Raw genomic sequence first — 25,598 nt, 5'->3', positions numbered from 1 at the left:
ACGATGCAGCACTGATGACGGGTATCGCTGCCTTTGTGCTTGCTCATTGAGGTCTTCTGTATCTGCCTCTCTGTGTGACCATCCCTCCCCTCTTTGGGAAATTGTAAATGACTGATTTTCTACCAACTCATCGTCACCCAATGTGAAGAGGGCTTCAGTCCAAATGTGGGAGTTAAGTCTGGTCATATGAAGACCCCAAACAGTGGGGCATTGCGCTGAAAATCCACTACAACATTTCACTGGAGTGCACTTTCCCTGTGATGGTGCAGTGTGATAGTTTTATGTCCTTGATGCTAGTGTTGCACAGATACGTGCAAGATTAGGATTCAACCGCATTTTTAAATTCTGCTGTTTAAACTAATACTTTTGATGCCATGCTAGTTCTTGTGCAAAATATTGTTTTATATAATACATTTTTTGGCGCTATTAACCTTGAAAGAGGAAACTTTGCTCCATGTGCTTGCAGATGGGACTTTTTGTGTACTTGCTGCATAGGTTTGCATGGGTTTAAGTATAGAGGTACTTAGTACATGCAATACTACTCCCTTATGATTATCGGTGAACTGTAACGTTCCAGGTAGTTGGTCTGTAACACAGTAGACAGTTGCTAGTACTCAGCTGTCATCCAGAGGTTGATATTCTGATTTCAACATGGACATTAATATTCTAATAACTAGTAACAAATGACCCAACAAATAAAATAATGAATACTAAATATGAATTTATTGCTCAGTCTTGTGTGCCAGTAAGCTGTCATGCTATTTCCTGATCTGCTTCTAGACAAAGTCATTTTTTCCAGAGAGATTATGTAGAGGTTTGAAAGTGATCACAGGCTTATGGGAGCACATTTGACTGCAGGACAGTGACTCGTGCATGACTATGCTTGAATAGATGACAAGTCAGAAGTGATGAATTATTGCCTCACTTCTAATAACTGAGGCTGTGTTTCCAAGATGTCACTGCGGTCAGCCAGAGGGTATATGGAATCTGACAAACATTTATCTAATATAGAAGTGTAGTCAGTTGTTTTCAGACTGTTCTATTCAAGGCTTGGTCCTGTCATCAGTAGCGAAACTCTGGCTATTACCAATGTGGATTCAAAACACACTGCTCTGTACTGTGATTTTGGTCTGTAGTAGACTCTGTAGGGTGTAACATCAAATCAGAGCAGCCCTAAGAATCAGTAATTGTTATGTTTGTGGCAAGATTTCTGTTTAGGTTTGCCATGTATCAGTGAATTACCCATAAATACTGTGTTCTTTAATGGACTAACGCCAGCATAAATGAGTGTGTTTACATGGACTTGTGTGCCAATAGGCCGGCTTTCTTAGGCAATGGTAAATGTTCGGCACTTGTGTAGTGATTTTCTACCTATTGGCACTGAAAGCACTTTACACTGCTTCTTATTCACCCATTTACACTCACAATCATTCACACACACTCACTGATGGGGGAGCTGCTGGCCAGCTGGCCAACACTCACCGGGAGCGACTAGGTTGGGGTTCACGGTAGAACTCTAAATAAGTCACTTTTCCCCGGAGATTTTAAAATTCAGATTGTTGCAGATCAGCTGTTAATAAAACAAACACATATTTGAACATTTAGGCTGACACCCACCCTATCTGGTGTTTATTTTGCTTTTATGCAGAAGTTTTTTCCTGTAGTTTAGAGGGTAGTTTTATCACATAGTACAAAAAAGCTCCTTTCTATCTTTGTTTTCCTGTTTATATCTATAGGGTGGTAAATTTGGACACATCCCCCTTAAAACTGTTGCATTGTATTTACCTTCATATGTCCTTTTCCTCCAGCAGCACAATGCAGTCATAACCCCTTCACAGCAGAGGAATTTCTGTGTGTTGTTTTAGTTGTTAACCCTTTTGAGGTACAATGAATGAGAATGGACACTTAGAATCATCAAGTCGGGAGTGTAACAACATGCAGTCATTGTGCGCCTCCTCATATTTCCTTTTATGGACTTGCTTCTTCTCCTTCAAATACAGTACTGTCAGTTCATGAACCATTTTCCAACTGGGCACCTTAGAAAGGGAATTCCCTAAAGTTGAATTCAGTTTTGACTAAAGATACAAAGAAATCAGGAGAATGACTATTATGTTGACCACATTTTCATCAATCTTATACCGACAGTCCACTCTGTTCTTATTTAGATAAATACTGGAATCAATACTGGTGGGGAAATGTGTGCGTCCTGTCAAACCTAGTGAAACATTGGCAGCATGTTCTTGCTGCTTGTGTCCAAACACAGTCCCACATGTGGAAAGATTTGACATGTGTTGAGCTGTCTTTTCCCTTTCGAATGCATCATTCATATTAGTCCATTATGTGTGCAGCATCTCTCTGTGTTCCTGCAGGGTACTAGGTTCACCTCTGTCCAAGGTTAAAAATAGCTGAGCTGTCATAACCTAAGTGTTATCTTCATGCTATGGCCATGCATACATACACGCATAGTCTGGATTGGGTGACGGAAGTAAAAAGATGGTGCTGATCATAGTGAAATAGTATCTTTGCCTGTTTTTAGCAAAAGAAAAACTCAACATGATAATGAATTAAGCTGCTGTCCAGGAATCAGATTGATATGTTTTTACTGGATATTTATCTTTTTGTAAATAAAATCCTGGGCAACAAAATCAATTTTGAAAGTTCCAGGAAAAAAAAAAACTAACAAGCTGGTGTGGAGTCCTGACAGTAAAAAGCTTGCAGAGTGCAGAATCTCTCAACTGCTTGCTAAAAGCAAGTGCACGTCTATTTTTAGGCCAACACTGATGTTTTCTGTGAGTTGCTATAGTGTAACTCTTGAGGACTCAAGTGAAAGGATTTAAGTAGTGTTCTTAACAGCAGGCCTTAAGTGGGTTACAAGGACTTGATGTTTGCAAACGTGTGTGTGTCGGTGCCTGGAGAACATGGAAAGTCTCAGTTTGGATTTGAGCTGCAAATGAAAAACTATTTTAACATATATTGGTATATATTAGTAGCATGACCGTTTTTTGGTCCTACTAGAAAATTAGGAAAATAATGTTGGCAGTTCTCTTTGCTCAGGTTATGCAGACTTGTTGTAACTTCAGTTTCACAGTAACCAAATGGCATATTTGGCTGCTACACAACCAGCCAGAGAACAAAAGTCCTTCCCGCATTAGTCTGTATAATGACAAATCTCAAAGGATTTGCTAAAGCGCAGGGATCAAAAAGTCATTACTGGTAATTAGCAGGGGCAGCTGGCAGAGCATTGCAAACTGGCAAAGACCTTAACGCCAGTTAATGGGAACCCATTTCCTGCATTTACTGTGGAAAGTGGCACACATTTTTCTACGTGAAGGATTAAGCAATGTAGAAAGAGTGTTTTTATTTACTCTTGTTTTAATTTTTAATTTTTTGGTAGACCTGATCAAAGTGAGGTGTTACCAACCAATAAGACCATTTAGCATTGTTAGATGAATGATTGAATGTAATGGCGTCTTCAGTCAGAACAAATTCTGGCCTTAATACTTGTCTTATGTAGCAATAACAAAAATTAGGGAAAGTTCTCACAGTATTCATTTCAGTTTCATGAATAAAACAATTTTCATGTAGAAAACATTTTGGTGTTTGTTTTGTAAGTTTACCTAAAAAGGGATCCTGTTTTAAATTAAATTCTTCTAAAACAACGTGCACTTTATGAAAAATATAGTAAGACAGAATGATTCAGATAACATTTTAAATTCATGGAAACCTGTAATAAAGGTTAGTCACTTCACATTATAGCACAACATGCAACTCTAGGTAAAGCCAGATAAGCTTATCTTCATGCTTTATACTGTGAAGACTTATAAGGGGATGTGGGGGCCTCCAGGAGGAAATACCTCACCCAAATGTCCTCCGAAGAAATGGCATTTTTTCCTTTTTTAAAAGCGGGTCTGCAGCTGAAGGCACCACTTTAAATTAAACTGCAGTCATCGTTTGTAGCTTCTCAACAGGCTAAGACTTCACTTCCTAGAGTAAAAAGCTGAGGGTTATAAAATAAGGGGCTGAGGGGAAACTGAGTGAGGCAGATGAACGAAAAAAGTCGATCGGTCAGTGTGTGTGTGTGTGTGTGTGTACATCAGGCTTCAGAGGAGAAACATCTGCGCCTTGTGCCTGAGCAGAAATATTAACCTCTGTTCACAGCATGTTGTTAAATTCTTTAATCTGCTCTCCTTCAGACACTCCTTTGTTTCTCTGATGTTTTTTCCCCCTACATGCCTATATCACAATGCATGCTGGGTATGCGTTTCTTAAAGGCTGTTGGGATCCTCTTTGAGGCCTCTTCTGCAGGCTGTCATGTGGGCTTTCTGTGACTGTCCTAGTTAGTCAGGCATTGCAATGATGTCAGGGTCTACAGTGCTGGATGCATGAGTGGGGAAACAGTTCCAGTAATTACAGCCTTTGCTTAGTACCAGGTTTTAGTGTCAGTACCCTCCGCTCCATTCTTCTTGGCCTGGTGAATTTGGGGTTTTCCACCCAACTGTCACTGATAACTGACCGCAGCGCTTCCTTTTCCTCTCCATAGTGCAGCCAGCTTAAAGATGTAATAATACTGAGTTGTGACTAATGGGCTTTGGGTACCAGGTTTATCCCATCAGCAGTGTATGTAGAACAGTTTCACTTGCCATTTCTGTACACAAAACTCACTGTGCTGTATCAAAAAGTCTGTGTAACTTAAACTTGGATCATATCATCGAGTGACTTGCAGGACATCTGTTGACAAAACCTGAACACAAAAAGGGACATTGTTTCTGAAATATGGAGAAATTGCAGATTTATTAGGCATATTTTTGTAGAAATGCCAAATGCGTCCTGTGAAAATAACCTTATACCTCTTGACTTGAGCTAGTTCACTAGCTGTCTTTAATAGCAACTAATTTAATAGGTTGCATTCTTTTCAAAGCCAAACCACGTCCATACGAGTCAGGAAGATTCACTTCTAGCTATTGCATCTAAAGATGTAGATTACAAAGTTTAAGGTGCATATGTTTTATCATCTAGGGCTGTTAGTTGACCAACTAACAACCTGAGTCACACATGTTTCCTTATGGTGTCCTGATCATGTACATCGCATGTACAGTGGTATGTTGTATTTATGACTATATTAGTCTGCTTATTTTCAGCTACCAGACTTTGCCTCATCTCAGGCCTTTTTCCTTGTAAAATTTCTCATCTGCTTCATTCAACCCCACATCATCTTGCCTCCTTTTTTTTTTTTCTTTTAGTTTGACCACTACTACATTTGCAGCCTACTTTTTTGTGTCATAGCGGCACATTAAAGTATAGATTTGCACAAGATGACTCCCAGGTAGCTTTTTCTTATGCAGCAGGTGTACATCATAAACCAGACTCTGTATCACATATGTTTGGGTTTCAGCTTGCAGAAATTAGTGCATCCTGCTGTTTAAGACGTAGCTCTTTCACCAGATGACTCTGCCTTGATACAGAACATCATTTTTAGCCCAGCCCTGCAGTTTGGAGTGACCATCAAGCTAACCATGAAATCAGTAAACGGCATCCAGCGGATGTAAACTGCCTTGGCCATATTTCTGCCTTCATATGATCTTTTTTTACAATGGCAGCATGTCTGCAGACACAGTTGCTGAGGTGCTTCGTTCATAAATGCAGAAAATATTACCATCTTTTCTCTCTGCTTTCATATCATTTTGACATTATTCAGATCTGACATTTTAAGTCACTTCGCTGATAGATTTTACCTTTGCAGTAGGATTTTGCTGAATGTAATTTGTTGTGTTGGTAATGCCATTCAGCAGCTAAACAACTAACCTGGTCTCATGACAGTTTTAATAAAATGTTTGTTGTTTTTCTTGATACTGATGCACTGATCCTTGGTGTTATTTAAAGGAGGCCAACACACTTGATGAGACTGAATAGATGTGAACAAGCCTTGCTATCACTTTGTTAGTGGTTCGTGGTAGTTTCTTATGCTTTATTATCGCTGCATGCGTAGCATGTTGGTTTTGCTTTATTTTTTTTTGTCTACATAGCTGCCTGTTCATCTCTCAGTGCTGCAGAATGATATTGGTCACCACTTCTAAGTTCATAAAACTTCTGCAGTTACTCTTTGCAGTTACTCATTGTTACGACTAAATACAAACAAACCCTAAGTGGACTTTCAGGTCCTCCTATTTTCTGTTTACTGTTCTTAAAGGGACACGTCAGTTTAACATGCTGGAATTAGTTGTACTCGGATTTCAGAGGCGGTGGTGTTGGGAGGACTGTGCAAAATAAATCCTCGGTTTGAACATGGTATTCAGTCAAGGCCTTTGTGCCTCTTACTGAGTTTTACAACCCTCCCCTTCTGCTCCTTCACAATCCAGATGCATGCTGTTGCTTGTTTGGTATTAAGCCCACCATTGTTGTTTATCCTGTCTTCTTGGTGGGTTTTGATGCCTCTCAGTGGCTTTGTGAACCCATTCCGATGAGTTAGTGGACTGTCCCATCACAGTGTCAATTTAGCTAAAGAGGCACACAGGGCAGTGACAGCAGCTACTGTCCACCCCAGCTAAAGACCTTTTCTCTGTCAACACACTCACACAGTAGAAATCAGCTTCATATGTTACTCTGGTAAAATCTGACTGTATTTTCCACTGCAAAAAATTCAGGATTACTTCAGGATTAGACCCAGTGGGAATTAGGCGAATGCAGGCCCAACAAGCTTAGCCTGATAGCCCGTGAAATAAGATGAGTTAGCTGTTGTTCACTTTTCATAAATATTTAAATTTTATTGATCAATGCTTTTGTTTTTCTTCATCAACCTTCGAAAAGAAGATGAGAATTTGTTATGGATTCTGCACTACCCGCAAAAAAGGATCAGTTAGAAATTGCAGTTTATTCCTCTTTAATTCAGCAGACATTTTTCTATGCAAAGCAGAATCAAGTCTCATGTGAGCATTGCCAAATTTACTGTCATTGATTCATTTTTCCACAACCCTATTACCATACTACATAAAGTGACTTTAATGTGTATAGAACTTCAGTTCGCTAATTTGTCATCCTATGCTCTTTCTAGGAGGCTTCTCTGTGGTATTTCTGGCTCGTACACACAGTGGTGTCCGCTGTGCTCTCAAGAGGATGTACGTCAACAACGTCCCAGACCTGAATGTCTACAAGAGGGAGATAACTATCATGGTGAGAGCCGCATCACAGTGTTGCTGTAGTTGTAGAGATGGTATCTCTTAACTTTCTTCCGCTTTTTTTTTTTTTTTTTTTTTTTTTAATTGCATAAGCTTTATCTTAAATATGCTAACTGCACGTTAGTTCTGAATAACACAAATTTTAATAATGACTGAAGATAAAGTTAAGATATTGCAAACTGAGCCTAACCATCACATCTTTAAGTTGCATTGTAAAAACAATTATTTAACTGAGGCCTTTTCACATACAGTCATGGCCAAAATTATCGGCATTGTATCGTGCTTATTGTGCTTATTGTTTTTGTTTGCACTGGAATGACAAAAAAAAACTAGGAAGAAAAGTCAAATTTGATAAAAAAAAAAAAATCAACATAGAACCAAAAAAATAGCTCTGGACAAAATTATTGGCACCTTTAACTTAATTTTTGGCTGCACGCCCCTTGGAACAATTATAATTGTCCTGCTGGACAATAATCCATGTCCTTTTCTTTGAAGACCTCATTTCTCTTTCAGCCATGATTGCCCTTCACCAAAAAGCTCTGGTTTTGTCTCATCTGTCCACAGTACGTTCTGCCAGAAGGATTGTGGTTTTGTCACATAATGTCACATAAATAAATCGTTTTGTCACACAAATTTTGGCCTTTGTGTGAGCAGTGGTGTCCTCCTGGGTCTCCTACCATAGCGTCCCCTTGTCATTCAGATGGCGACAGATAGTGTCTGCAGATCAGCCTGAATTTGTTTGGAAGTTAATCTGGGTTCTTTATCCCAAATTCCAACAATCCTTCATTGTAATTCTTCATTAATTTTGCTCTTCTGTTCATGTCCAGGGAGGTTAGCTCCAGTACCATGGGCTGGAAACCTCTTGATGATATTCCGCACAGTGGACACAGGAACATTAAGATCTCTGGAGATGGACTTCTTGAGATTTAGTCTTGAGATTGTCCATGTTTTTTCAGATTTTTTTCTCATAAATCCACAGATGCCTCTTTCCACTTCTTTCTTTTCTCCATGCTCAGTGTAACACACAACACAAAGGTTGAGTCAACTTTTCTCCATTTCAACTGTATGCAAGTGTGATTACTGTATTGCCCATTTTTGAGTTCAGTGTGAATTTTTATCAAGTTTGACTTTTCTTCTCTTTTTTTTATTTTTTTTTTTATTTTTTTGTGTGTGTTCTTCCAGTGCAAACAAAAACAATAAGCATGTGAATACCAGAACATTTGCAATTGGAACTATTTTATTTGGCCATGACTGTATGAACTCCCGGCACTGAATCTCTGTTTGGTTACGTGAGGGGGGTGGCGCCTGGTTAGAGCATGTGGGAGGCAAAAAAATGATGCTGAGGGAAACACAGGTGTTTAATGTGGGACTCACTCACTCACTCACTCACTCACTCACTCACTCACTCACTCTACTTACCCATAACTGTGCACTTTGGGGTTCGTAGAATGGAATCTGGGGAATGTCTGAGCTTTCTCATTCAGACTCTGAGTCTGTAGAGGTTATTTCTTGATTTCAATTGCAATTTCTTTCCATGGATCTTCAACCCACTTCAATCATCAATTCCACTTTTTCCATCTAGAGCCACTTTACTTGGCAATGGCTTAGTATGCACAGGAAGACTCTCTGCTGATTATCTGACAATGTCCTTGTCAGTTTTCTGGTATAAAATTTAAGAACACAATTCCATATTCTAATGGGACGTGAGCCCCCATAAAGACACACTCTCCCACAAAGCAAGGTGCATATAAATGGCTTCATTCCATCTTTGAACACGCCCCCTTTTCTAGCATTTCCAGTTTGGCAAGAGATAAAGGGTTTTTTGCTGTGTACAGGGAGACATTGCATTAATGCACCTGCTCCAGTGACATATTCTTTCAATCTATCGCAGGGAACTGACGCTCACAAAATTACATCTGATAATTCAAGGTGTTTTATGTCATTCAAAATAAAATATTGTCATTTTTTTCTGTAATCTACCAGACATATATGACTTGGACAACAGCAGATGTTTCATCTTGAACGTCTGACCCCAGTATGTCAGTGAACAGCTCACTCTAAGCTGTTTGGCCAGCTTTTTGTGTCTGTTCACTGCCTCATCAGCTGGAACAATGTGTAATACTCACCTACACAAACCCACACACACGACTGACCTTAAACAATGAAACCGTCCTGGCCTGTTGGGACGCTGCCCCAGGTGTGTCGGTTACCACAACACAGACGTCTCTCTTCTCGTGCAGGGATTTAACAACCAACAAATACAAACTCTGTGATGCTTTAACTTGATTTATTCTCTCAAATAAGCAAGATTAGTGGAGTTGAGACATCAGCATGGTGCAAGAATACAAAAAGCTTTCTGGCCACACAGTAGCTTGACTGCAAAGACTGGAGTGAATCCAGGTAGATGTTGAACTTTTTTGATTGTTTTCCCGACGGGTACAAGCACTGGGAGTTTTTGTTGTTGTTATTTCATGCAGATCTGCACAGGGTTTCTATTGACTTACTCTGATAATAGACAGTAACCTATTTTTACCTGGGATAATTAAAGTTGTTTGAACCTTCAATCTTAAATCCCAAACAGAGCGCTGTAAACAAAGCTTATTTTTCACAGTGGACATTTTTCTTGTGGTGTTTTTGTGTCCTAAACTAATCTGACTCATGCTTGCAAGTTTAGACAGTACTATTGATTTATTTTTGTAACTGATCTAATATGATCGGCTTGTCATTTAATGCACTTTATTCATTTTTGCTTGTGCCTCTTTAAAAGCCATGAATAAAAAGGATAGGCCTGTTACAATTTACAGTTTGAAATTGTCCGAGTTGCAGCGTCCCTCACTATTCAGTACTTTATCTACACAGTTGGGTCTGTCTTTGTAATTGCCTCAACTGCTACTACGTAATTGCTGTTCTTGAAGTTCCTGCAAAAGGATCTACAGTCAAATTCTGGTGATGCACAGGCTCTAGCTCACCTCCTTCCCATTCAGTACCTCTTGACTAGGTTTTTTCTTTGTGTCTTATAACTGCTATCATTTTATCCCTTTTGCAGAAGGAGCTGTCAGGCCATAAGAATATTGTCGGCTACCTGGACTCTGCCATCAGTGCTGTGTCAGACAGCGTCTGGGAGGTTCTGATCCTCATGGAATACTGTAAAGGTAACGGCTCCCTCCACATTCACAAGATTGAAACCATCCTATGGCTAGTTTGTACTTATTCACAGTTGAGCTTCTTTAAAGGCTGCAGATTTTATTTGAGTCAGGTTTACTTGGTAGTATTCAAAACTCAGTAAATATATAGTGTGTGTGTGTGTATACTTCATGTGTATATAAATAAAAAAAAATGTGTGTATAACTGTGCAATAACTGGCCTTTGTTTTTACTTTGTTCATTATGGCAGCTTACTGACCTTTTCACCTCTTATCGGATGTAAAAAAGTTTCTGCTCACTAATACAGATTAGATGAAGCCTTTACAATGTGACCTGTTTAGTTTACTTGTATTAAAAAATTAGAGTTTACTTTCTGATCCATATTATTTAAAACATTCTGCTAAAAGCATTCATCATTTACTGAAACATCACCTGCTGTTTCAAATTTAAAATATCAGATATGTAAACATTAGGTTACCATGGGCTGTAGTGTGTATATTGAGTATTATTCAGTTGAAGTTTAGCTTAAGGGCAGAAATGTAATTCACAACTTGAGACTTTAAACATACAAATAAACCATCAACCATGTTTGGACTTTGAAACACTGTACAGACTGGCTGGAGTTGGATTCCCAGCCTGCACTGGTGACCTCTATCCAGTACTCAAGGTTCCTTCTACCTCTCTCCTACAGCGGGTCAGGTGGTGAAGCAGATGAACCAGCGGTTGAGTGTAGGCTTCAGTGAGGCCGAGGTCCTCCACATCTTTTGTGACACCTGTGAGGCCGTAGCCCGTTTACACCAATGCAAGACGCCCATCATCCACAGAGACCTAAAGGTGAAGGAAATGTTTCTTGCTTTTCTTTTTCTGTCCTATCATGTACATTTTCGATTTAACTAATTGTATGATTCAAATTTTATAAAATATCAGTGAAAACGCCAGTTGATCTCTTTAAATTGCTTATTTAGTCAACAACAAAAAGCCAAAGATATCGAATTAGAGATTTTTAAAATGAATACAGAACAGCAGTAAGTAAAAAGTGAATTGACTAATAGGATGTTCATACAAACAGATTTAAAAGGCTTGGCCAGCCTATCTAGCTATCTGTCTGTATTTATTTATTTATTGCATTTATGTGGACTTCAGTAACCAGGTCACAGTTGTTTGAAATCTGATTTTGCCAGGTAGATTTGTCTTAGAGGGGGGATTTTCTTACCAGACTCCTAATCAGCTTTTTGCAATTGTGCATGTGCATTACAACAGGCCGCAGAAAATCATGAAACAGTGTCTTCTCCTTACTATAATGTGAGCCATGCTCACAGTGTACCATGAGATTATTCATCTGCTGCAGCTGAACAAAGCTTTTGAGTAACCTGAACTTTACGCAGATATTCTGTGCCACAGACTGCTGCCATTTCTGGTGTATGTGGCAGTCTATCTGATTCAAAAGAGACCAGATTCTGCTAGCTAGTTTATGTGTATGAACGCACTGTGATTGTTATCTCACTAACCTTTTGACCATTGGACTCCTGGCCAAAACATTTAGCAGTGTGATGGTAAAAGCTTGCAGTGAGCTTGTTGGGGGGGGGGGGGGGGAAGGGCTTAGAATCGGTAAAAGAATATCTGGATTTGCCGTGAGCAGTTAAAGAAAGGTTGTCACCCACAAACGGGAAGCTCTCCCGAAAAACAAATTCTCAGTATTTTCCAAATGATTTGAATGAGTGGTAGGTTTCCATTTGATGTTTTTAATGTGTCCCTGGGTGTTTTGAAAGGCATCATCAAATAAAATATTTCATTATCGTGTTGGCAGATTTAAAAAAAGAGGAACTTGTAGATTCACTTGAATATTTATTTATTTATAAAATTTAATGTCAGGTGATGTTTCTGAAATTCAGTGATGAAAATCTGCTTGGTCAGCAGAAGAAGCAGAGCAGCGATTTGCTTTGGTTTCACTTTTCTGTTGGTTAAAACTCCTCAGCTTCCTCTTATTCTCCTCTGCTTCATTTGCCAGCTTGTTCTCTTACTTCCTCTACTTCCTGTCATCCGTTAGTCCCAGTTTGTGGCTCACTAACCTCCCTTTCCTCGTTTTCTTACACCTACTTCTGCTTGAGCACCAAACATACTCTTTGTGCAGGTCACAGTAGCTGGAACATACTGGAATTCCTCCCTAACTTTCAGCTAACTTGGCTTTAAGGGCGGGTTTTAAAAGCAAGAGTGGCTATGAGCCCCATTAACCCTCATGTTGCTGATGCTTGGAGACCGGCAGTAATTTCCCACCCTGCCTGAATTCTCCTCAGTGCCCCATCAGTGGGCCGCTGTACTCTGTCCAGTTGGACAAGCCTCTAAACAGCGCGGTCCCTTCAGCTCCACAGGCCTGTCCTCTGTTTGCTGTCTATTTCTTCAGCCTACATGGCTTACATAACATTGCAGGGACACAAAAGCCCATGGAGGCCCAGTCACGCATCGCCAGGGGAAGTGAGACTGCAAAAAAAAAAGCCCCTTAACCCTAAGCTGTCAACAGTATTTAGACACTCTTGAGTCTCTTTCAATACTTCAGTTTTTGCTTGGACAGTTTAAAATCTCTTGGTTCACTTTTTTTTTCTGTCCCTCTCTCCCACAAATCCCTTATTGGCTTTTATTTTCAGATTTTATATTTTACATCATATGGCTTTTTAAGACACTTTCAGCCATTGTCATTTTTTCTCTTTTCCTCCTGTTTGTTTTCTCATTTTCCTCCATCTGCTTTAATTTCTTTCCATTATTTCCATTATGTCATTGCTCATATCATTCTCTGCTGATTTTGCTCTTAAAAAGAGTCTAAAACAGGTGTCTGTTCTATATATAGGTGGAAAACATCCTGCTTAACGACCAGGGAAGTTATGTCCTTTGTGACTTCGGAAGTGCCACTCACAAAGTTTTGCTGCCACATAAAGATGGTGTGACCGCCGTGGAGGACGAGATTAAGAAGTATGGCGTGTGTGTGTTTGTGTGTGAGAGAGAGAGAGACAGAGATCTGATCTCTCTCTGTTCTGATCTTCTTTGGTTTTTTGGGGTTTTTATAGTGGTAAATTTACCTTACATCTTTGCAGAAATGTAGGGACTATACCTGCATTGACACATGAACGTAGTTTCAGTTTTGGTTTCTGCCCCCCATAGTGGCTGTACTTCTGAGACTGTAATGTCTAATGTTGCAAACCAGAGCAGAGTTTGTGCTACTAAGTGCTCATGGGTTAACTAATGTCTCGAGATTACAATAACAGATTATGAGATGGACAATTTTGTCCAGAGAGTTTCAAAGCAGTTAAACTCAGAAGCTAAAAAACAGAAAATAATTATGGAAACCTCCTTTTTTTCTCTCTTGATTTCAGTGTAGCCACACAAACACAAGAACAAGGCAATTTTGTGGTTTGTGCCAAAATTGCAAAAACTGTCTGAAACACAGGTTTCACATACTGGAAAGCACGAAAAGCTCAGTTTAGTTCCATGGACTGTGTGTAGGATCTATTTATTAGGATAAAACTAACAAAGCTAAATTCTGTGTGTTGCCATCTAATATGTTGTTGCGTGCAACCATGCAACTGTGTGTCTGTTTATTTGTGTCTAAAAGCAAAGCTGTGAGCCTTCAGGTTACACTGGCAGCACACTAGAGTAGTTCAGTGCCTGAAAAATCAAGCTGTACAACTGCACAAGCTTATGAGAGAGAGAGAGAGAGAGAGAGAGAGAGAGAGAGAGAGAGACAAACAATTACATTATTAATCCATTGCAGATGAAGGTGTAATGGAAATTGTAGTGTGTGATAATACTTTGTGGTAGCAACCTATGTACTTTAGCTGCTCTTTGAAAGTCAAATCACAGCAGTTCGGTCGGCTCTGGCCTGTCAACTGTCCGACATTTACAGCTGCAATAAAGGATGATATGTGGTCCTTATCGGCAGTATATGACACTGGTTATACGGAAACCATCAGGTCCATGCTCTGTGATGGCTCACGCTGTATTTGCCATGTTGAATAATCTCAGCTGGGTTTTAGTGCAGATAATCAGCTACTTTACTCTGACTGACTGAATAGAAAATTAAATCCAACATTTGGCTCGGGTTTACACTGAGCTAGTTTAGTAAATATAAGCACACGTTATGTCAGTGCAGAAGTGAAAGCAGTTAGGAATATTTGCTTTCAGTAAGTAGCACTACACAAATTAAATCTGTCTATAGCAAAAGTGGTTGCAAATATAGTAGATTTAAAAAGCAGAAGTACATAATGCAAAATTGATTTTTTTTTTTAGAATATTAGGGGCTGTGTTACTGGTTTTATGTTGAAGCTGCTGAAACACTGTTTTGATATTGGATCGTGAAAAAATAAAAACATTATGACATTAAAAAAAGGATCTGGATCTCTTCTAGTGGATTAAAGATCACTGATTAGCTTTCAGCCCTGTAACTGTAGGATTTGTTTTAATTCAGTTCATATGTTTTAAATGTAAAACAGTAATATGACACAGAAAGGCAACAATTAGACCCCTAGAATACTACAAATGTGTATCACAATCTTAGGAAAAGTCCTTAATTACTATAGTCACTTGCTGTTCAGTCATTTGAACATGGACCTGCCATTGACTACTTCCTCTTGCTTTTTCTCACAGATACACGACCCTTTCATATCGGGCGCCAGAGATGATTAACTTGTACGCAGGGAAAGCCATCACCACTAAGGCTGATATATGGGTAAGGTCTTACTCTCTGTGTGTGTGTGTGTGTGTGTGTGTGTGTGTGTGTGTGTGTGTGTGTGTGTGTGTGTGTGTGTGTGTGTGTGTGTGTGTGTGTGTGTGTGTGTGTGTGTGTGTGTGTGTGTGTGTGTGTGTGTGTGTGTGTGTGTGTGTGTGTGTGTGTGTGTGTGTGTGTGTGTGTGTGTGTGTGTGTCGCTGACCTCACATACTGTATAAACTCCAGAATTTCCAGGGAATCAGGTTCAGACATCGCATTGCATTCCAGTCAGAAGCGTTGTAAGGGGAGAAACCCCACTTGAATTTAATGAGGGATGGAGCCTGGTCATTGCATACAGGAGGCACAACGTGATAGAAAACGTTTGCTGCGTGAAACTGTTTTTGCTTCCAGTACATTGAAGCCATGCATCCAAACAAAAAAGGGACACTCAATGGCCGTTTCCTGGTAGAAACATGCCTAATCATTTGTTTGAAATCCTCATGGCAATTTGGGAAAGAGCAGTAACGTCTGGGACATCTGCATTCTCACATCCTTACACTGCCTCCTGGTAAAATCTGGAGAAGCTCAGTATTTCAGAGCCTGTGTGAAAGAGCTGTCTCCCTCCCTCCCTCCATGTTAAGCACTCTGTCCTGGGCTTTAGTCTGCCCTGACAGGTTCTCTCTCTCTCCTCATAAAACAATGAGGGAAGTCCTTCACAACAAAGCCAACACTCCTCCCTCCCCTCCCCTCCCTCCGTGCTGCCTGTTTTCTTTCCCTGCTTTGAGATAATTAAGCCCAGTTAAAGACCTTGATAAGCTCGTGTGAAATTGTTCTCTGCTGATTTGATGCTGAGCGGCAGCAACAAGGGCTTGGAATGCAGCCATTTTGAGGAGCAGTGTAAATTGATGCACTAAAACTCAGGGAGTTTTAAACAGCCAACTTGTAAAGATCAGGCTTTTGATGGGACACATTGTGCACGTTGAAATGTTTTATTTTTTCCCACAGTTTAATCAAGACCAAAAAAAAGAACATTGTTAAACTGTCAGCTGTTCTTGTTCTGGTACAAAAAATAGATTTAAAAAAAAAAAATCCAATTTAGTGCTGAAAATGTAACAATGTCTACTACATTTGCTTCTGGCTGTAGGAGCAAAACTTATATGGGACCTACAACAAACGCTAACTTCCTGTTAATAACTCAGTGTTTGCACTTCCTGTTCTATGTTTAGATCTGTGATAAAACTCTGCTGTTTGTAAACGTTGCCTTTTATACAAATGTCTTTAGCATCAATCCATGAATTTTGGGCTCGTTGGCGTATATAATGTGTTATTCAGAATAGGAGTTTAATATCAGACTGGATTAGCTTGAGTGGGTAACTGAAGAATCTTTGTGTTCAGATAAAGCGCTTAAAGTAAAACATTCCCTAAATACTGCAGCTAATTCCAAAGTCTCTTTCATCTCCAACTGCATCATCAGCAAAAAACATGAGCCAGATATAGTTGTTAAATACGTGACTTGGAAGCAGAGCACTTTTTGTATGTTCATTTGTTCGGATAGACCTACTGTCTATTATCCATTCTTTCCAACCTTTGACCAGGTCAAGGTTTCGCTTGTCTTAAGGATGGACTGTACTTGACAAGTTTAAGTGCTTTGTGGAAATCTATTCTGCCTGTGTATTTCTTGTCAGTGATAGTTCTCCAAACCTTGAATAAAATGCAGCTTGTAGATTGTAACTGAAAATGAAACAGTTCTTTACACCTTTTTTCTGCTTGTGTCTCTACAATGAGTTCAAGAATCCTCCATTAGTAAATGAGAGCTAAACTTTCTTTATTTACTGAAACCAACTTGAATATAAAATCAGCAGGGAACTCAGGTAATTTCCCCATTTCCCTACTGTCAAGATAGGGAGGGAAGTACCTTAAATCCTGACTAATGTGGGTTGATGCATGCAGTTTCGTAGAATTCAGTGTTGCTTACTTTGATCGGCTCCTCTTTTCTCAGGTGTTAAACTTTTAAGCTGTGATCCACTGAAGTATTTACAATTTTAAAGCAATTCCCAACATTGACAGTTGATGGGTTCAGGTGTTTATCAGGAATATTTCTATTTTCTCCACAGGCACTTGGATGCTTGTTGTACAAGCTGTGTTTCTTCACACTTCCATTTGGGGAGAGTCAAGTTGCCATTTGTGACGGAACCTTTATCGTTCCAGATAACTCCAAATTCTCCTTCAAGTTGCACTGCTTAATCAGTAAGTGTGGTGCTTTAGGTGAATAACTTCTACTTTGCCTTTTCTGTTTGCAAAACACTTTGTCTATGTACTTGCGTGACACGTGTGGGCACATGCTGGGCGTAATAACAACTGCACAGAATTCAGCGTGTGACTTTCATCATTTGTGCTGTGAAGAAGCTACATTTACATTTACCTGGACTGTACTTTGCACCCACTCTCTTGTTTTGGTGTGATACTTTCCAATAATTGGTTTATGCTCTGTCACCATAGAGTAATGTATAACCGTCTTTAGCTTTGTTATTAAGTTTGAGCCTGTTTGAACCAGTCATGGACTGTCAGTGGTAGCAGCCTTGTTTGCTTTGAGTTTTTTCACTTCTCTGTGGTGGAGCCTCCTTCTGTTAATTGTTGAACCAACAGCTCCACCAAGTGACCAGTGAGAGAACGTGCACTGTAATAAGCCTGTTTTTCTGTGCCACATTGTGAGTCCAATGACCCATCTGTCTTTTCCAGGATATATGCTCGAACCAGACCAGGAGGAGAGACCAGACATCTACCAAGTGTCCTACTTTGCCTTCAAATTAGCTGGAAAAGACTGTCCAGTGCCAAATCTTTTTGTAAGTCACTGGAATAAAGCAGTCAAGATGTTTTAGCTTCTGCAGTCATTTTCATAAATTTCATTTTCTTGTTCTAATTTTATTTTATTTTTTAATAGAACTCTCCCATCCCTACAACGCTCCCAGAGCCTCTGACAGCCAGCGAGGTTGCTGCTAAGAAAAGTGTGACAAAAGCCAGGTACCGCTTGAAAGAAGACATCAGTGGAATCCCTTGCTTTACATACAGCAGTTTGTTGAGAGGCCCAGTTTTCTGGTATTGGTTCAGGAACGTCCAACTCTGATTTCTTCTTTCCAGGATAACCGACTCTGTGGGCCCAACGGAAACATCAATAGCTCCCAGACAAAGGCCGAAAGCAGCAAACAGTAACGTCCTGCCCCTCGCCACCACTGTCACCCCTGTGAAAATGACTGTGCCTTCAGCACCTGTCAGCAATGGCCAGAAAGGTTCAAACATTAGTTATTCTATATTTTTGGCAGACAAAAATATGGTCAGAGTTTTTGTGCACATATTTGAGTTTATTGTAGACTTGACTTTGAAAAGTTTGTCTTGCATGTATTTGACATGTTGTCTGCTGAGAATCCAAATTATTCTACTAAATAAGTCCAAGGCAAGAATTTGCAAATATATTTGGACTGTACCTTTAGCCTTTAGGTTCTACATTTTAATACTGGTTATTAAGCACATTAAGTGCTTAATGTGGTGATCATCGTCGTAAATCTGGACCTGTTCACTCAGCTCCCACCCCTGGCTCAGGGCAGCCATCCGTGCAGCCCCAGCCCAGCAGTCAGCAACACCGGGTCCTGCAGCAGCTACAGCCAGGTGACCTGCGTCTTCAGCAGTTGCAGCAACAGCAACATCACCATCAACAACAGGCAGTGCAGCAGCAACATGCAAATGCACAACAACTTCAATACCTCCAGGTACACACGCCACTTTTACGTAGGTGCAACACATTATTATCGAAGTCAACAGAAGAAAATAAAGTTTCTAATTTAGTGCTTGTTTCGTGGTTACTTCGTGCATCGAGAATTGAGTTTTGCACATGACCAGTGCAGTTTGGGACATTTTAAATGAGGCCAGCAGAAGCTTTGATTCACTGCAACAATGGTTGGAAGGATTTAAAGAGAAACTCACAGAGATGGTCTGTATCTACACGATGTCTCAGTACAGCTTCTCAGTGACAACAAGCTTTAAGAACTGTCCATACAGCTGTGCGCATCTTGCAATATACTCCACCAGTCATTGCAGAATCCCTCTAACAGCTAAGTGATAAGTACTATAATTGTAACCCTGATTTTATAAAACGGACCATGACCACAATAATGGAATGTCCAGAGAAAGGAATTACATTTTCAATTAAAAATGATTAGGCCCAGATACAAGGTGCATGTTGAGGAATAACACATATAATGAGACTGTAAATCTGGAACCAATGTTTAGATGTTTAATCTCATTAAAACCTTGCTCAGTATCAACAGGCTGTGCAGCAGTCTCTTCAGCTGCAGCAGCAGCAAGTCCTGCTCCAGCAGCAACAACAGATGATGATGCAGCCGATGTACCAGCAGCAGATTGCCCAGGCCCAGGCCCAGGCCCAGGCACAGTATGCAGCCATGGTGAGTTCTATCAGAGGTATGAACCTGGCGCTGCAGCTGGCACGTCTGAGTTTGTCTTGCCGTCCGCACTAAAACAAACAAGCACCAAACAAAATTTGCATTTTTGTTCACCTTTTAAGACCATTCAAGCATTTGAGGGTGCTTGTATCCAAAATCATGACAGAAGTTCAGAGCAGAAGACTTTATCCAAAACTGCAATAAATAGTTTGAGCAAATGACAGTGAAACACATGGAGACGCAGCATGAAATTACATGGAGCTGAATATTCCATTTAATGTCAGGATGGCCTAAAATTGCTCTCTCTGTTCCAAACACTGGCAGCCAGTCCTGTTCAGTCGAGTAAGTTGGCGTCTGTGCCAGGCACCGTTGGAGGCAGACGCTCAAACTTCCCACTGACTCTGTCCAAATATTCAGAAAAGTAGTATTTACGCAGCTACTGAATCAAACACACAAACACAGGTCCTCCAAATGCGCACTGCTAGGGCGGTGCAATTTTTAGTCTGTTTCCCATCGAACGCGTACCATCTGTTTTATTTCAGAGGCAATCTGGTCTTAGCGAAGCCACAAGGGGATAGAACAGAGGGTGAAATGGAGCAGTTTCCTCTGTGTTACATCCTGACATATGAAGCGGTTCACAGGCAGGGGAAGAGAGCACCTCTCACAATTACTGTTCTTATTCCCAAGAAACCTGCCGAATCTTTAAAAGCAGCGTGTTCTTTGCTCCTCATTGTGATGAGGAAGCTTCGCTAAGTGACTGCAGATTGGTCATATGCTTTAATGACATCAGAGCAGCTTTATTTCTGCTATTTTAGAAGCAAAACAGTCATGTGATGTGTTTTTTTTATATTACAATAATGAAGGGTAGAATAAGAATGTTTAAAAAAAGAGAGAACCTGGGTTAGAATCTTAAATCTTGATCATTTGGAAACAAGAAGTCCTCATATTCACAGATTTATGTAGTTCTATTCTGCTTTTTTTTATTGTGGCCGGCTTTCTTTTTAAATAAAGGTTTTATGTGTCTTATCTGAAGAACAATTATCAGACAGAGATTATACAGAGTTGAGGTTATTCATGTGAGCGACAACATTCACTTCAGTAATGGGCTAAGAAAAATCTGCTGCTTTCATAGTACAGACTGTCAGTATCTTTACACTTAAAATGAACACAAATTACTTTGTAAATGAGTTTTGGAGATCTCAGACTTTGGCAGCTCTACCGTATGTGGCTTTCTGGCTTCTCTCAGCCCCAGAATGTTGCTCTGTGTATAAATAAGCAGTTCTTTTGCATGAATGTCTCCCATCTTCTGTGTCTCCAGGTGGCCCAAACAATCCAGGGAGCTTTAAATTTGTCAGTATTTCAGGTGGTTTTAGTTTAGTTCGGTGTCCTGCCTGCTGTTTGACTTTCACTCCCTCATCCCTCCCCTCCACTGTTTCCCCAGCTTTCCAAATCCAGTACTGTTTTTTTTTTTTTTTTTTAAACATTTCATCATCTTGTTGCCGTCATTGTGCACCATGAAATCAAAGGTCCGTCCCTCATTCCCTTCCCCACTCTTCTCCCTCTCTTCCTTCCTTAACAGCTGCACCAGTACCAACAGGCTTTTGTCCAGCAGCAGCAGCAGCAGCAGCAGCACCATCATCCTGCTCAGCAGCCTCTCCCTTATATGTCCTCCCCTCTTGAGTTCCAGATCCCATTGGGTTCTTTTAATGCAACCACACCCACTGCTGGAACTTGCCAGATAGGAGGACCATCACCAGTGGATCAGTCCTACAATAACCCCAGGTAACGTTCCTCAGTGTGTTGAAGTAGTTTTGGTAGTACGTTTGATCCTGGTTTCTGAGTAGGAGTAAACATCTTTTAACTTAAACAAAATAATGCTATTTTAATTTGTTTTTATCACATACAAACAAAGAAAACCAAGGGGCCTTAAAACCTCAGGTTTCTATAAAACATGTAAAGTTACATGAAGTTAGGTGGCTTTTGTCTTCCCACACACAACTGACTGACAACAGACTATCTCATCTTCATTTGGCCTTTACTTCCTACAAAATCAGAATAATTTCAAAATTCCAGTGCTTTTCTGAAAGGGGAGTTTGAACTGTGTGACCTAGTGTCAGCTACATTTTCTTGTTTTCCCTCCACAGTAGAAACCCTCTGCTTACCCCGGATGGGATCACCCCTCCCTCTCAGAGCTGCAACAGTACAGTTAGTAACCCCCCTGACATGTCTCTGTGGAACCCGTTCGGAGAGGATAACTTCTCGAAGTTGACAGCGGAGGAGCTGATCGACCGGGAGTTTGACATGCTCAGAGCAAGCAAGTGTTTCATGTCCCCTTTACTTGACATTGTTTTTCAATCCATTTTCCATTTCGCAGTGTTTTTTTATTTATTTTTTTATTATATTTTATTGTTTTTTAACAATGTGAGAAGGTATTTTTGAGTTTTTTTCTTGTTACTGCTGCACTTTCTTGAAGGAGAAAAATGTAAATTGATACATTTAAATATTTATATATTTCTGTACCCTGTGTTAATGAACACTAAAAAGTGTTGTACATCTCCAGCAGAAATTCCGTTGTGAAACCACAGTAGGATACAGCATATTTTATTAACGGCTGTATAAATGGGAAACCAAAAGACAGATTTACATTTCTTCAATTGTTAATTTACAAATGACTTTGTGTTTATGTATTTCTACAACCATGGGGTTGACACAACACTTTCCTCAGGGGTCTGAAGTATCTTTCCCTCTGTGACTTTCTGCATACAGACAAGCCCGTGGAGAGAACAGCCAGCGCGGAAACAGACCGACCGCAGCCTGTCGCCTCTACCGCTAAAGAGGATCTGTTTGGCTCAGTCCCGTTTGTGGCCAGCGCAGGCAAGTCTTAGAAGAGTCTCTACCCCGAGGACCCACCACTGTGGAGCCACGTGCCCCCTCTCTGCCCTCTCCTGTCCTCTTTGCAGCTCCTCTCTTCCCACCTGATGTCCAGTCAGGATCTCCTATGCCACAAAGATCAGTCAGATTTCATTTTGTTTCCCAAAGTGATGCAGCACATCAGCTGTGCTGTTGACGGTGTAGATTATAATGAAAATCCGAGATAAGGATTTTTGTTTTGTTGCGACTAAATTTGGAAGGGAATCTGGTAAATCAGAGAAGTGATCAAAGCATTTCCTGAACTGACTGCAGTCTCACTTCTTACACTGGGCTCGGTGGTGATCACCGTGCTCTAACAAACCTTTATGCAAGTTTCCTGGAAGAAGTGTTTGTGTCTCCTCTTTAGCTCCCTGGGTGAAGCAAGGCACTAACTCCACTAGGGTTTGGGTTTACTTCCCCAGTCTAGTACTAATGGCTACAACAAGGTACAAATGCATAGCGGCGGACTTTGCGCTCGTATGTTACAAAAAAACGTTCTGTTTGCACTCAAAGCAATATGAACATAACGAGGCTGAAGTGAAGAACAAGTAACATAGCTGGAACTAATTAGGGCTGAGTGATGTCAAAAAAAGCTTCACATGCAGTTGTCCTATCCTGCTTTAAAGAACTGAACACATAGGCAACCTAATTAAAAGCCCCAGCTTTGCAAACATGATCTTGATTCATGAATCGTAGGCCTTTGGTTGTTTTTTTATGGCTTTTTTTTTTTTTTTTTTTTACACTGTATTTTGCTTTAATGCTAGAAGTAAAGTGTTAATTAGTCGGTGTAGCTTTTGTTATTGGTTTATGTCTTTTGTTATGGCCAACGATCCTGGAGGATCACAAGGAACCTGGAACCTGTGAACTCATTCCTGCCTTTGTAGGCTTGTCTAGAATTAGAAATCTTTTTTTAAATTAGTAGTATTTTCACCTCTCCCCCACACAGCTGCTAAAACCAACAAGCTGCAACCTGCATTAGCGTCTGTGTGCTAGACCTCTGTTGTTGTCCAAAACTCAGTCTCACCCAGTGGACTGATGTCTCTGGCAGGTCTGCAGCACAGATGCTAACACAGGTTGCAGACTTAGGAACGTTTTCCTTTAAAATATCAGGAAAAGTAGATGTTCAGCTCACAGATCCACAAAGTTTGTTGAATACCGAACTAGCCCGAACATCGCTCAGCCCTGGTACAGACGACTCCAACTGGAGTTTTTAGAAACAAAAAAACTTGAACTTTCCAAGCTGTGGCATGTTGTCATTTGTTTACATGAAAACAATTCTAAGGCCATTAAAACTGCAATTTGAAGTATATTACCAGGACGAAGCCTCAAATGTTCTCACGTGCACTTATCGTGGAGGACGACATGAACTTCCACTCTGACATGACCTGATAATATGTCGATTTGGCTTAACTAACCAGTCAAGTTGTATTAAGTTTACCCTGACGCAGACCAATCCTCACTAATGTGAATATAAAATTTTAGTATTAATATTCTACATACCTTACATCGGTGGCAGCAATAAGCTTTTTGTGCCTCTGCTCTCTTCCTGCTCCTTAAATGTGAATTGGTTCCTGATTTGATAGGCCGTTTAGAAATGCTGTTTGTAATTCAGAGTATATTTAAGAATCAACGCTAAAACATTTTCTAGAGAAGAGTGAAGGTAGATTTTTTTTTTTTTTTTTTTAAACAATAAGTTCATCTCATGTCCTTGAAACATGCAGGCTTAATGCAAGTCCAGTGGCTACAGCTTAGAGTAGAGTATGATGACAACATAATGATGCGATAGAACCCCCCTTAGCACTTGAATGTTCGTGTGGAAATATTTTATTGTCTTGTCACTTGATGTGTATAAAATTCCATTTGGGTTAAAATTGGATGAGAATTTAAACACATTGAAGGGACTTGTTTCGTACTGAATTTAAGAAACAGGTCGAATTAACAGGCGTCATTCCTACAGGCTGGCATGAAAAAAATTTGCAACAAATTTTTGATCAGCCTCAAAGCTTCCTGTGTTTGTGCCATCACAGTGAGTCAGTTGGCTATTGAAGTTTAGGATCCAAACTTGAAGTGTGCAAAGACACTTTTAGCTACTTTCCAAACCTTCACTTTCTGAGAGGCAGAGTTGCTGTAACAAGAGCTTTACATTCATCTCCATCCATTGCACCTTTTTCCCGTGCTACCGTCTGCAGGACACCTTCTTAATGTCATCAGTCAGTGTGGGCCTCTCAGTTGGGCAAAAGTAAAGGCAGATCAGACCAACAATAGACGGAGGTGAAAGTAGAGACCAGATTTCCGATTTGTTGGACATTTCTGTTCAATGATGCACCAATACTGTTGCCAGAGCTTGTAGGATATATATCTTCAGGTAATTGGATTTATTTCTGCTGTCACTTGCAGTTCACCTGTGAATAGAGGCCTCTGGACAGAAGTAGTCACTGTGGCTTTACATGCAGCTGCAGAACAGCTCTGCCTCTGAGAAATGTCATGGTTAGAATTGTAGGAGTTCTTACTTTGGCCAAGTGGCTGTTTCAGGCAGTAATACACACCAAATATTACACGGCTGTAATAAGAAAGTACAGTTAATGGAATCACAGTATTTCCACATAGTGGCTTTTACAAAACTGTCAACCAGCTTGAATCAGCTTTTATTACCTTTTTTCCATAGAATACTACATTTTTCTTTTCACAAACGTTAGGTGTCTTAGGTTTCCATTTCTAGATGCCAAGTGCAATTTGGCACCTTCTTGTATTAAATGTTTGGAGGATGCATCTTATTGCATCCTCTCAGTTTATTGGAGGGAAACTAAACTCCCTAAAGAGGCTGTAATAATCACGTAAGGACCTGTTTTATACTGAGGGGAAGACGTAGGACTGTAGAGCCCCAAGAATAAAAACAAAGACCTGAAATTCAGCATAAGTTTTTTTTTTTTTTTTTTTTTAAACCTTTCAGGAAACCAGCTGACATATTACTACTCGTGTAGTACTAGTACCTGATGTTAGGTGAGTGATTGTGACACAGTGTAAATCAGTTTCATAGGACTTTTATGTATCATGGTACTCTAACTAGATTTCCTTTCTTGCGTTGGACATAACTAGCTGCTGGTACATTCTGTCGAGGAAATGAGGAAGGTGGATGAGTGTGTGCTGAAGTCTGTGAAAGTGGTGAACATTTAAAACCTGATCCATACAATCCTAAAGGGCTGTATGTTTGTTAATGGCTCAC

General features: G+C 40.1%; 1 protein-coding gene across 5 annotated transcripts in view; it reads left to right on the top strand.

Moving 5' to 3' along the window:
* The window catches only part of bmp2k (BMP2 inducible kinase), a 37,105-nt gene that overhangs the window by 5,681 nt on the left and 5,826 nt on the right, over positions 1-25,598 (top strand). Inside the window, exons 1-15 of one of the 5 annotated variants that reach the window (XM_067519885.1) lie at positions 7,049-7,167; positions 9,156-9,287; positions 10,219-10,324; positions 11,007-11,149; positions 13,158-13,279; positions 14,951-15,032; positions 17,126-17,258; positions 17,751-17,854; positions 17,953-18,032; positions 18,150-18,298; positions 18,591-18,775; positions 19,325-19,468; positions 21,045-21,247; positions 21,610-21,779; positions 22,232-22,339. In XM_067519885.1, the coding sequence (XP_067375986.1) occupies positions 10,309-10,324; positions 11,007-11,149; positions 13,158-13,279; positions 14,951-15,032; positions 17,126-17,258; positions 17,751-17,854; positions 17,953-18,032; positions 18,150-18,298; positions 18,591-18,775; positions 19,325-19,468; positions 21,045-21,247; positions 21,610-21,779; positions 22,232-22,339 (1,639 nt within the window). In that variant the 5' untranslated portion in view covers positions 7,049-7,167; positions 9,156-9,287; positions 10,219-10,308. Of the gene's footprint in view, positions 1-7,048; positions 7,168-9,155; positions 9,288-10,218; positions 10,325-11,006; positions 11,150-13,157; positions 13,280-14,950; positions 15,033-17,125; positions 17,259-17,750; positions 17,855-17,952; positions 18,033-18,149; positions 18,299-18,590; positions 18,776-19,324; positions 19,469-21,044; positions 21,248-21,609; positions 21,780-22,231; positions 22,340-25,598 lie in introns of those variants that run through there. The other 4 variants (XM_067519883.1, XM_067519884.1, XM_067519882.1 and 1 more) reach the window with 4 other exon arrangements.

This window comes from Channa argus, chromosome 11, assembly GCF_033026475.1.
Source record: "Channa argus isolate prfri chromosome 11, Channa argus male v1.0, whole genome shotgun sequence".
Lineage (NCBI taxonomy): Eukaryota > Metazoa > Chordata > Actinopteri > Anabantiformes > Channidae > Channa > Channa argus.
The sequence above is the reverse complement of the archived record's forward strand: the minus strand, read 5'-3'. Positions and strand labels throughout refer to the sequence as shown.